This window comes from Buceros rhinoceros, unplaced genomic scaffold (assembly GCF_000710305.1).
Source record: "Buceros rhinoceros silvestris isolate BGI_N320 unplaced genomic scaffold, ASM71030v1 scaffold25576, whole genome shotgun sequence".
Lineage (NCBI taxonomy): Eukaryota > Metazoa > Chordata > Aves > Bucerotiformes > Bucerotidae > Buceros > Buceros rhinoceros.
In genome coordinates, this window is record NW_010418496.1 from 38,533 (window position 1) to 49,460 (window position 10,928).

The window sequence follows — 10,928 nt, forward strand, 5'->3', positions numbered from 1 at the left end:
AGAGGGGCTGGTGGAAACCACGGACCCAATTTACTGGGATGTGCTGGGCAAAGCACAAACTCTCCCTCCAAATGACCTTTCTCTTTCACTGTCTCCCTCCCTCGCTTGCTATTTTTTTATTATTTTCCCCCGGCAGGGATTTCGGCTGAAGGATATTAGTTAATCAGATTCTGAGAAGCAGATGTTAGGTGATTTAGGAGGAAAAAACGAGTCAACTTTCTAGTTCAAGCCTCCGCTGGAGCCCGGACCGCACGTTGCAAAGCGCTTGGAGAATGTTTTGTGGCTTCAGGCAGCACTATTTGTTTGAGTCTAAACTTAAGATGAGGTGGATGGAGTGGTCTGAGGTTGGGGACCGGTGGGACACTGTCCTCCAGTGATGGGGACAGGCAGATGTCCACACATTTGGGGGCTTTGAAGGCAAGAAAAGGGAAGTTAGAGCTCTGCATCCCTTTGTGCGGCACCCCGAGGGCTTGAAACGGAGCTAGAAAGTGCCTTTTCATGTCCCAGATGAAAGGCACAACCTTCCCCTCTCAACCCTGACCATGACATGCAAATTGTCTTGTCATAGCTCCGTGCCTCAGTTTCCCCATGAGAAATTCTTCTGGGTAGGTCAGTTGAACATGCATGGAGGCTTGAGATATCACAGTTTCAAGATATCATGATATCGTCTGTGACCAAAAGTCTAAGGTTGGAGCCATCCTGCCAAGCAAGGGCTGGGGATGTCTCTCGCCTGCGGCACCTGCCTGCAGTATTAAGAGTTCAGCACGCTTAATGTTTAAAATACCAAGATCACCTGGCAGCACTGGCTTAGGATGCAGTTTCACCATCGGCTTTAGCTGCTCTGACTTTGCTCCACTGTTGAGAGAAGCGCTGGGGCCTGTGGACCTCTTGGGGCTCTCCCACCAGCACAGAGGGAAGAGGCCACCAGGTCTGGAGCAGAGGAAGCTCCGGGGAGCCTTTCTGGCTCTGACAACTCCCTGACAGGAGGGTGGAGCGAGGTGGGGGTTGGCCTCTTCTCCGCCTCAGAAGGCAACAGGACGAGAGGAACCGGCCTCCAAGGCAGGTTGAGGTTGTCCCTGAGGAGCCATTTCTGTCCCGTTGGGGTTGTCCCGGGCTGTCCCAGTCTGCCCAGGGCAGTGGTGGAGTCCCCATCCCTGGAGGGGTTTCCCAGCCTTGTGGAGGTGCTGCTGAGGGACAGGGGTCAGTGGGGACCTGGCGGTGCTGGGTTGCTTTGAAGCGACATCTCGTCCTACCTGTAACAGCTTTTCAAAAGAGCCACCAAAAAAACAACCCTGAGCTGAATCTGGCCCCACGGAGACCTGTCCTTGGCCGTGCCTGAGCAGGACATTGCTGGGGCTGGAGGACTCGGTTTGGAATGGTTGGGGCTCCTTAGCTTCACAGCAGGTTGTTTTGCAGGACAAACCCACGCTGCTGCTGCTTCCTCCAGGTATTATTGCCGCCCCTTTTCCCCAAATGTTCCTCTCTAAATGTCCCCAGGTGGGAAAATTGGCACAAAACCAGCCAGAAGCAGCTTTCTGGAGATAGATGACTAGAACAACCGTGGTCTGTGGCTTTTTTTTTCTTTTTAAGCAAAGAAACATTTTAAATAGCTGATGATAAACAGTGGGATTTGTCCCTAAGCTGAGAATCTCAGGACTCTGCTGAGGCAAGAGTGAGGTTGAGCCCTCGTCTGGGATGTAGATGCTGGCTCCTGTATGAACTTTTCCTCTTGGCGTTGTAAAGCCAAGAGCAGAAGAGGGAGGGTTTGTAGCAAGCCGGGATGTTAACATCTCTTTCTGCAACAGATTTGGGTTTCTAGCTTGTCCTACCCAAGTTCACCAGCAGTGCAGCAGCGTGGAGGGATGAGTCCGCTTCTGGGGAACAGGGGAAGAAAAACTTCAGAGCCCCAAATAGCTTCAGTTAAATAGGGAGGTTGAGGCACAGGGTGCAGCTCAGTCCCCATGGGCAGGATGAGTCCCTTCCCAGCACCTGGTTGCTCAGAGCAAAGCCTGCGGTGGAGAACATCCTCACCACAGGACCAGTCCCAGCAGCACTGCTGCTCTGTGCAGAGGTGGCCTCGATTGCGGTGCTATTCTTGGCAGTCGAGGGCACTCGGGTTTTGTCGCTCCCTCTCGCTGAACTTCGCTGGGTAAGGAAGCCAGCGTGCCCTTGGTGATTAGCGGTCATGCAGAGCAGCTCCGTGTGTCCTTCTGTGGTTCCTCATGTCTGGAAAATATATTGGGGGTGGGAAGGAGCTGGGGGGGAAAGGAATCAGGTGGTTGAATTTACTTGGAAAGGGCATTTTGGGGCAAATCTCCGCAGACCCATTCCATGTTAACCTCTAATTTCTGTTCATGCTTCTCCCTGAGGCAGGACAGGTAATTTCCCAGCTCCATCACTTGGCCTGGTCCCTCGGCTCCTCTTTGACTTTGCTTCCGAGTTCGGTACAGCAGAAACGGTGTGCTGGGGAGGCGTGTGTCCCAGAGTGTCCTGGGGACATGGACACTCAGTTGCTCTGTTCCTCAGCAATAGAGCCCATCTGGGAAAAAAATCCACCCATGGCCTGAAAGATGCTCTCCTGTGACCTGAGGGTTTAGTCCTTTTCTTCTTCCTGCAGCTGGGAACATCAGGTCTACTGTGAAGGAAGAGCTCTGGAGGATGTCACCTCACCCACTGCTCACCCCAAAGTCTGGATCCCAGTTTGTACCTCTTCACACAGAGCAAAGGGGTTGTCCGTGGCTGGTGGACATGCCTTTCTGCTCCTGACCTGCCTACCTCATGGGCTGCCCTCCCCCAAATGCACGTGTGACCCCCAGTTAGGGAATCACTTTCTGAGTGGTGGTTGACCCAGCCACAACGTGTCCAGGATCTCCTGGAGCTTGACCCAAAGCCTCTCCCAGCTTCTGCTAACCAGGACACCCACGTCTAATACCTCCAAATCCAGCTCTAAACTCTGGACCCCCACCTGGAAGTGTCTGAAACAACCCCTTGCTCTGCAGGGCTGGGACTGATGGGGAAAGGCTGGGTGGGACACGTGGTTCACCCCCATCCTCTGCTACCGCCTGACCTTTTATCCTTGGGTGCTGTAAGTGGTATCGGGAGGTTTAACGGTGATGACGAAGCCATGCCAACAGGGCTGGCAGGATCCAGAGGTGAACAACTTGCTGGGAGTATAAAGCTTTTGCCAGTCACTAAAGTGAACGTTTCCATTAAAAAACCAAACAAACAAACCCCGGAGTTTTCTGACCTTGGGCTTGTTTTACTCTTTCAGTCGAGCCAGGCGATGCATGCACACCATTCAGCTCTGTCTCCCTGTCCGTTCACTTGCAGATCCTCATAGCGTGGGAAAGACACAAGCTGCCCACATCCGATCCGGGGATTTACGCTGCTAATCTGATTAGTGTATGATGGACGTGTCCAGTTGGAAGGAGATGGAGGTGGCACTAGTCAGTTTTGACAACGCTGATCAGATCGTGGAGGATCCCTGTTATTCAAACGACCTCAGCCCCGCTGGCCAGTCACGGAAAGGCCATCCCAGCTGCGCCAACCTCCTCTCCAACTTGAGAATCCTCATCAACAGCGAAAACGCCAACAATGAGACCATTTTCTCCAGGTTCTCTGCCGATTTCAGTGAGCACCTGGTTGGGGAGAGGGTGGGCATGGATGAGGGGGACCAACGAGTCATCATCAACATTGCTGGGCTGAGGTTTGAGACACGGCTCAAGACCCTCAACCAGTTCCCTGAGACCTTGCTTGGGGACCCGGAAAAGAGGATGCGCTACTTCGACTCCATGAGGAATGAGTATTTCTTTGATAGGAACAGGCCCAGTTTTGATGGGATCCTGTACTATTACCAGTCCGGTGGGAAAATACGGCGCCCAGCCAATGTCCCCATTGACGTCTTTGCTGATGAAATCACCTTCTACGAGCTGGGTGATGAAGCCATGGACCAGTTCAGGGAGGATGAAGGGTTCATCAAGGACCCCGAGACCCTCTTACCAACCAATGACTTTCATAGGCAATTCTGGCTGCTCTTTGAGTACCCTGAAAGCTCCAGTGCAGCCAGGGGTGTAGCTTTGGTCTCTGTCCTGGTCATTGTTATCTCCATCATCATCTTCTGCATGGAGACCTTGCCAGAGTTCAGGGAGGAAAGGGAGTTTAAGTCCACCCAGGAGCTTTCTAAGAATCTGACAGACACCTTGCTGGCCCACAGTACCTTCACGGACCCTTTCTTCGTCATAGAGACTGCCTGCATTGTCTGGTTCTCCTTCGAGCTGTTTGTCCGGTTCATCGTGTGCCCCAGCAAGACCGAGTTCTTCAGGAACATCATGAACATTATTGACATTGTGTCCATCATTCCCTACTTTGTGACGCTCACCACTGAGCTGATCCAGCAGAGCGAACTCAACGGGCAGCAGAACATGTCCCTGGCCATCCTGCGGATCATCCGGCTGGTCAGGGTCTTCCGCATCTTCAAGCTCTCCCGGCACTCCAAGGGGCTGCAGATCCTGGGGCAGACCCTCAAGGCCAGCATGCGGGAGCTGGGCTTGCTCATCTTCTTCCTTTTCATCGGCGTCATCCTCTTCTCCAGCGCCGTCTACTTTGCAGAAGTGGATGAGCCACAGTCCCATTTCTCCAGCATCCCTGATGGCTTCTGGTGGGCAGTGGTCACGATGACGACCGTTGGCTATGGAGACATGTGTCCAACCACCTTGGGTGGGAAGATCGTGGGGACTCTGTGTGCCATTGCAGGGGTATTAACCATTGCCCTGCCCGTCCCCGTCATTGTCTCGAACTTCAACTATTTCTACCATAGGGAGACAGAGAACGAAGAGAAGCAGATTCTGCCCAAGGAGGTGGAGCAAATACTCACCAGCGTGGTGACGGGAAACGGCAGCATGGAGTCGCTCAACAAGACCAATGGGGGTTACCCTCGAGACAAGGCCAAAAAATGATGGTCGAGGCCATGACGGGACTGGGCACTGTCAGGTGGGATTGGCTGGGTGAGGTATCAAACATCTGCACGCTGTGATTTTTTTTTTTTTTAAACCAAATATGCTGCTGCTGTTTTTTTTTTTCCTAGACATTTTTCAATCTCTGATTTCCTGTGGCTATTCAAATAAATACCATCTTTCTTACCTCTCTTCCTGGCCCACCAGTCTGGTTTTTATTATTTGATGCTCATCTGCTTGTCATTTATCTTCTCTGTCCATGGCGTCAGAGCGGATTTCCCCATGTACAGAGATTTCCCCCATTTACTGGAGGGGAAAAAAGGGCAAAATGATGTGAGGTGCTTTGCTTGGTGGTGCCCAGCTGTCCAGGGATGAAGGTGGATCCAGCTCCCAGCTTTTCTTCACTCATTTTGGATAGTTCCTCCCCGCTCACTGCTCGGGACCTTGGAGCTGAATTCCCAGATCAGGCTGAAAAATCAGCTGGCAAAAAAATATTAAAATATGAATTCCCTGGTTCACCTGCCTAAATAGTTTGGTTGGCACTGCAGGGCAGGACGAAGCCACCAGGTGAGGGGATTGGGAGGAGAGGAATGGTGAGCGGTCACAGTGGCATGGCCACCAAAACAGGTCCAGGGCACCGTGGCTCAACACCCACCAGGGTTTCCGATGGGAAACTGTGCTCTGAGACAGGGGATTTCTCCTGCAGCAAATACTTGACCCATGGGTTTTCTGGCGTCCCAACGCCCTTGGGGAAGCACCACCATGGCGTTGTCACTTTTATTGTCACTTACGTGGCTGCACATGGGGCACTGAGTGATGAGGGCTGGCGTGTCCCTACCGCCTTTTGTAAAAAGGGTCTTCGGGGTTTCTAAAAGATGCAAATTTCCCTTGGCACTTTCGGTGGGAGAACCCAGCAACAGCTCATTTTGCTGGTCTCTAATGCCAGCAGGTTTTCTTCCGACAAAAACATTTTGTTCCAACTTCACTGTTTCACTTGGCTTTTTTTTCCTTTTTTTTTTTATGTTTCTGCCTACATTAAACTCGCAGTTTCTCCTGCAGTGTCTACACATACGCTTTTATATCCCACATCTGTTAGACTCGATGTCTCATCTCCTGAAGGTTCAACATGATCATTACGCAACATGCCAGCATCTCTGGTTTGTGATTTCATTCAGAAAGGAGCCGTGCAAGATGGAATTTTTGTATTATCATTGTTCCTAGTCTGATAGAAAATGTGAGTTCGGGCTTGCTGGGATTTTCCCCGTAGCAGAAATCCTGCAGCTCTGGTCTGGGGGGGTTGTTATTTTAGTTTGAGGGGGTTTAGTGGATTGTCCTTCTGCAATGAGGTCTTTTGCCCCCCAGGGATGTGGATCTGGGACATGACCAGCTCAACTCCTTCAGGAGAGGTTTCCCCCCCCCTTTTTGCTGCTCTCCGTGTCTTTCCCCCATCCTTCCACCATCTTCTTCCTCACGCCATCCCTTGTAACCCCCAGATCAGCATCCTGGACAGGAGGAGGAGCTGTGAGAGCTGTTTAATCTCCTCCCCACCGTCTTCAAGTTCTGGTCTGTGGGGATGGCTGGAGGAGGCACAGCTGGAGAACAGCACTCTCAGCCACCCCCAACAAATCTCCATTCACCCCCCCAAGTCTCTCCAGCATCACTTTTTTATTTCATCGCAGGTTCTTTCTCCTTTTCCTCCAGAAAGCTTGAACTATTGACAGTCTTTTGGTTTTTAATGCTCCCCTCCCCAGACTTCATTCCCAGCCTGTCAAAGCCGAAGCACTTTTGGTGTTTATTCCTTGGGAAGTCACCACGAGAAGCCCTGGTAGAAAGGTTTGGGGTGGGGTGTATTCAGCCTGCTCACCATGAGCACATCGTCACTGCTCCTGCTGCCGTGGCAAACAGGGACCGAAACGGTGCTGGAATGGACAGACGGACAGATGGATGGATGGACAGACAACCTGATTCTTATTAACTTGTAAACTTATTCTCAAATAAAGGATTAGATGCTTCAAAGATGCAGAAAATAATATCTGGACTCAACTTTTTGTTCTTGGCTTTGTGCTGCTCCATGGGAGCTGGTCCCCAGCTGGGAACTGGAGGGGTGGGGGCGGGAGGGGGTGTTGGGACATGGGACATTACAGATCTCTAGAGCTGTGAGCTGAGGACAAACTCTGCAGGGGGTTTCCTTTACACCATCCATTGCAGGAGGCCGGGTCTGGGCGGGATCCCTGCTCTGTGCTCTGAGGATGGAGTCAGAGGCACTAAACCTCTCCAGACACATCAACTTATTTTCAGTTTATCCTGAAGTGTAGGAGAACCAGGCTATGCACACCCAGTGTCAACACCCAGCTGGTGCTTGACAAAAAACCCGCCAGAAAATCCATTTCCCCTGCAAAATTTGCAGCTCAGCACCTTGCCAGCTGCAGGCCCAGAGCTCAAAGCAAAATGAAATCCATAAAAGGCTCTTATTAACTGGGTAGTCTCAAGCCAAGCCCTAATGAGCCGATCCATCATGTCCTGCAGCCCACAGGCTGAATTCCCTCTGGAAATTCCGCACTGCCACAGAAAAAGCTCAGAAGAAGACAAGAAAACTCTTTGCTTTATCAGGAACACATCCTGGCCCCTTCTTTCCCCCAGAGCAGGTTGGAACCTGTGGCCACGTGTGAAATATTGGTCAGCAAGAAGTGTCTCCCTCTTCCTTCTCCTCCTCCTCCTCCTAGAGACCCACTCCTCAGCCCCTGCAGGCCACACTGCAGCTCCCAAAGCCCCCATGAAGCAGCAAATAGGTAACAACCCTTTCCTAATTGCTTCCATTCTATCACAAATGTGCAGCCACCAACTCTGAGCCATCGATACTTTATTCATGTGTGAGCGAGAGACTCCTTGGGGATCTCTTGCTATGCCCAAACCCACCATGGTCGTGGTCTGGTTGCATGATGAAACAACCAGCACCACTGGCATCGTGGTGGATCTAAATAGCCTTGGCCAGTCCAACGTGGTTGTTGGCCCGGTCAAAGATGCTGTAGTACACCCTGATGAAGACATCTCCCAAGATCCAGAGGTCCGCAGAGGTGTTCTGGAAGCTGCTGGTGCAAGGGCCTTGGTTGTTCTGCATTTGAGCGAGGAAAGGGCAATGGGGGAAATGTGGGTTAGTATCTTTCCTTGCATTGCTCTGGAGGTCCATGGCCATCCAGCCCATGGAAATGGGAGAGGCCAAGATCACCAGAGCCATTGGAGGAGGGACCGTGAGAGAGGCTTCTGAAACCGGGAGTTCCTGGTTCCCCCATACCTGCTCAGTGTAAGCCACGGCGGATATGGGGTACTGAACGCCATCAATGACAAAGATGACATCAGGCATGGCAGAAATGGAGCTGCAGTTCACATGGTACTGCAGAGGGCAGAGGAAAGAGGCTCTCAGGTAAGAAGTTACATATTCCTGGAGTGAACATGATGAAAACTGGGAATGTCTCATGGTGAATCTCTATTGGAGGTATCAGAGCAGTAGCGCTGGTTGGCCATGAGTGGAGATGGAGTTTCCTGCCCGTGGAAGCGAGCTTGGTGTCAGGCTTGGCAGTGCCAGGCTGCTTCTGGGGCGAGCAGTGCGAGTTGTGGGTGCTCTTACCTCTCCATGCGTGTCCTGCCTGGCCCCAATTGCGATCTGGATGTTACTAATGCCAGAGTGTGGCCCAGTCAGGAGAGATGTGCCGGTGTCGATGACAGCTTGGCAGCCACCACTGCATGCAACCTCCTGGCTGTTCACAATGATGCTGGGGGGACAGACAAGGCATGGGGCCATGAAACAACCAGTTGGATCTCAGTGATGGCTTTGAACTTCTTTTATAAGAGTTAAAGCTGGGTAACCCGAAGTGCTGCCCTTGAGCCTTTTGCTTCTTGGAGTTTGCAATGCCAGCAGGTGTCACAGCACCTGTATTGAGACCAAGGCACCAAGCACAGCCCAGCAGTTGAGATCCAACTAAGCCCAACAAAGTAGGTTTTGGACCATAATTTTGCTCTACTCATCACCAGAGCACAGGCTTTGTGCAGAGAAGAACTAGGCTGTGTCCCAGGCACACAGCATCACCATTTTGGGTGGCAGTTACCAAAGTACTACAGATTTTGACCCCTTAACCTTCTGCACCCTCAGCCATGGGTGTTAGATGCCAGTGGAAAGCCTCTGCTGTGGATGGGTCCAAGGCCACTTTAGAAATGATGGCTAGAAATGAACACAGACCAGCAGAGCTGTGTGTTACCTGTCCACGGAGATCTGCCAGTAACTTTGGTAAGAGACAGAGATCCAGTTGATGGGGCCGGTGAAACAAGACTCATCGATTCCCCCAAAGATGATCACACTCCCTGTGGTCTCGCTGGGTGATGAAGAAAAGCAAAACAGGAGGGTTTGCCACGCGGCTTCAGAGAAAGTAGCTTGAACCAGGAGAGCTGTGTCCTGTGGGGTGAGATGCTGCTTGCGATGCCACGGTCCTCTCCTCATTACAGAGCATCAGTGAGGCAGCAGCATGACAGCAGTGTGTGTCCAGTCCTTTGGACCCGGAACAAAGGTTGCTGAGGTGGAGGCATATGGCTGGAAACTAAAGAGGTTCCCTGGAAACCCACAAGCCAAAACAAGGGCAAAATTTTCCTGGTGAGTCTGGTGGCCACCAGCCCTTTTTGTGTTGTGACAGAGAGACAATAGTCTGATGGCTGCAGTGGCAGCAGAGGAGCTGGAGCCATTAGCAAATGCAATGATGTGTGATGAGATGCATCTACTGCCGTTCCCAGCCCTGGAGACCCCCGTGGCTTACCGGGACAGATAGACCGAAAAGAGGTCCTCATCCAGCAAGCTCGCGTTCACCATGTTATCGAACACTGGTGCGATCCCATCAACAGCCAGATTTGGGTAGCCCAAGCCCAGAATCCCATCGAATCTGACATGGACAAAGAACTGGCCAGGCTCGGTGGTGCTTAAGCCGAAGAGCTGGTTGGTGTCCACCAGAGAGGCAACCTAGGGATGGGGAGGATGCTGTGAGCTTCAGATCAAGCACTGCAATACTGATGTTACTCAAGTGGAGAAGACACAGAGGACCCCCCTGGAGGTGCCATCGTGACACTCACGGTGACAGTGTCAGAGCCTACGATGCCCTCGATGTCACCAGTGCCATAGTGAATAGACAGGTTCTGCCCTGTGCTTCTGTAGGTGGAGGACTGCGACGGGTTAAACGTCTGATGGTTTTCTAGAAGGTAAGTGGGAAAAGCAGAACTGAAGCAAGGCTGAGCCTAAGGGAAGTGTGGGAGGAGGAACCCTGCTGAGTCGCTGCTTAGCGACTTACTATCCTGCTTTCAGGAACAATTTAGCTGGGAGCATCTGCTGTACATCCCTGCCCCTCCTCCATCCTCCAGCAACCAGGGGTCCGCAGGAGGTCCCATCACCCCCTTTGGACAGATGGGGAAACTGAGGCACTAAGCACATCACCCTGTGCAATGCAGCACTGAGAAGGTCCTACACTCCAAATAGTCACCTCTCCAGAGCGCTGTACAGACACCACGGACCCAGACTGTGGGGGCTGCTCGCTGCGCTGGCTAAGTGGTCCCTGGTCCCCTGGCAACATCAGCCCAATCTTTGGGCTCAGTTTGACGGTTGCAAGCCCAGGACGTGCCGCTGGAGTCAGCTCGGCCGAAACGGGGAGCCCTGCCTGCCCCTACTTACGGCAAGCCAGGCTGGAGCAGGAGATGGAGGGCACCCAGAGGTTGGAGGAGCCGGTGTCAAAGACTACGGTGAAGTCCTGCGGCGGGGTGCCAATGGAGATGGTCCCGTAGTATTCCATCTGTGGGGCAGCAGGGCCAAGAGTTGCTTCTAAAGTGTGAAACCAACCCTGGAGCTTCTCCAGGCTTTCAGCCTTCGTGGTCCCCATCCTCATGGGGACACTCTGCTTCTGGCAGAGCTGCTGGGGACACATTTCAGTGTCCTGGCTCTGTCCA

At 52.3% G+C, this 10,928-nt stretch overlaps 2 protein-coding genes across 2 annotated transcripts; one reads left to right on the top strand and one right to left on the bottom strand.

The window, feature by feature from the left end:
- The first annotated feature begins 3,331 nt into the window (after nt 1-3,331).
- Nucleotides 3,332-5,144, top strand: KCNA10 (potassium voltage-gated channel, shaker-related subfamily, member 10). Its single transcript, XM_010138578.1, has one exon. The coding sequence runs from the start codon at nt 3,405-3,407 to the stop codon at nt 4,953-4,955; it is 1,551 nt and encodes a 516-aa protein (XP_010136880.1). The 5' UTR covers nt 3,332-3,404; the 3' UTR covers nt 4,956-5,144.
- A 2,782-nt stretch (nt 5,145-7,926) lies between these two features.
- On the bottom strand, nt 7,927-10,774 carry LOC104495595 (embryonic pepsinogen-like; the record flags this gene model as incomplete). Its single annotated transcript, XM_010138579.1, has 7 exons — nt 7,927-8,064; nt 8,245-8,343; nt 8,578-8,722; nt 9,206-9,319; nt 9,755-9,954; nt 10,065-10,183; nt 10,657-10,774. Coding segments are annotated over 7 exons (933 nt in total), but the record flags the coding sequence as incomplete, so codon positions are not given.
- Between the last annotated feature and the right edge of the window lie 154 nt (nt 10,775-10,928).

What these genes read in the sequence shown, in the direction of transcription:
- KCNA10 (XM_010138578.1), top strand. Translation starts at nt 3,405, where the DNA reads ATGATGGACGTGTCCAGTTGGAAGGAGATGGAGGTGGCACTAGTCAGT.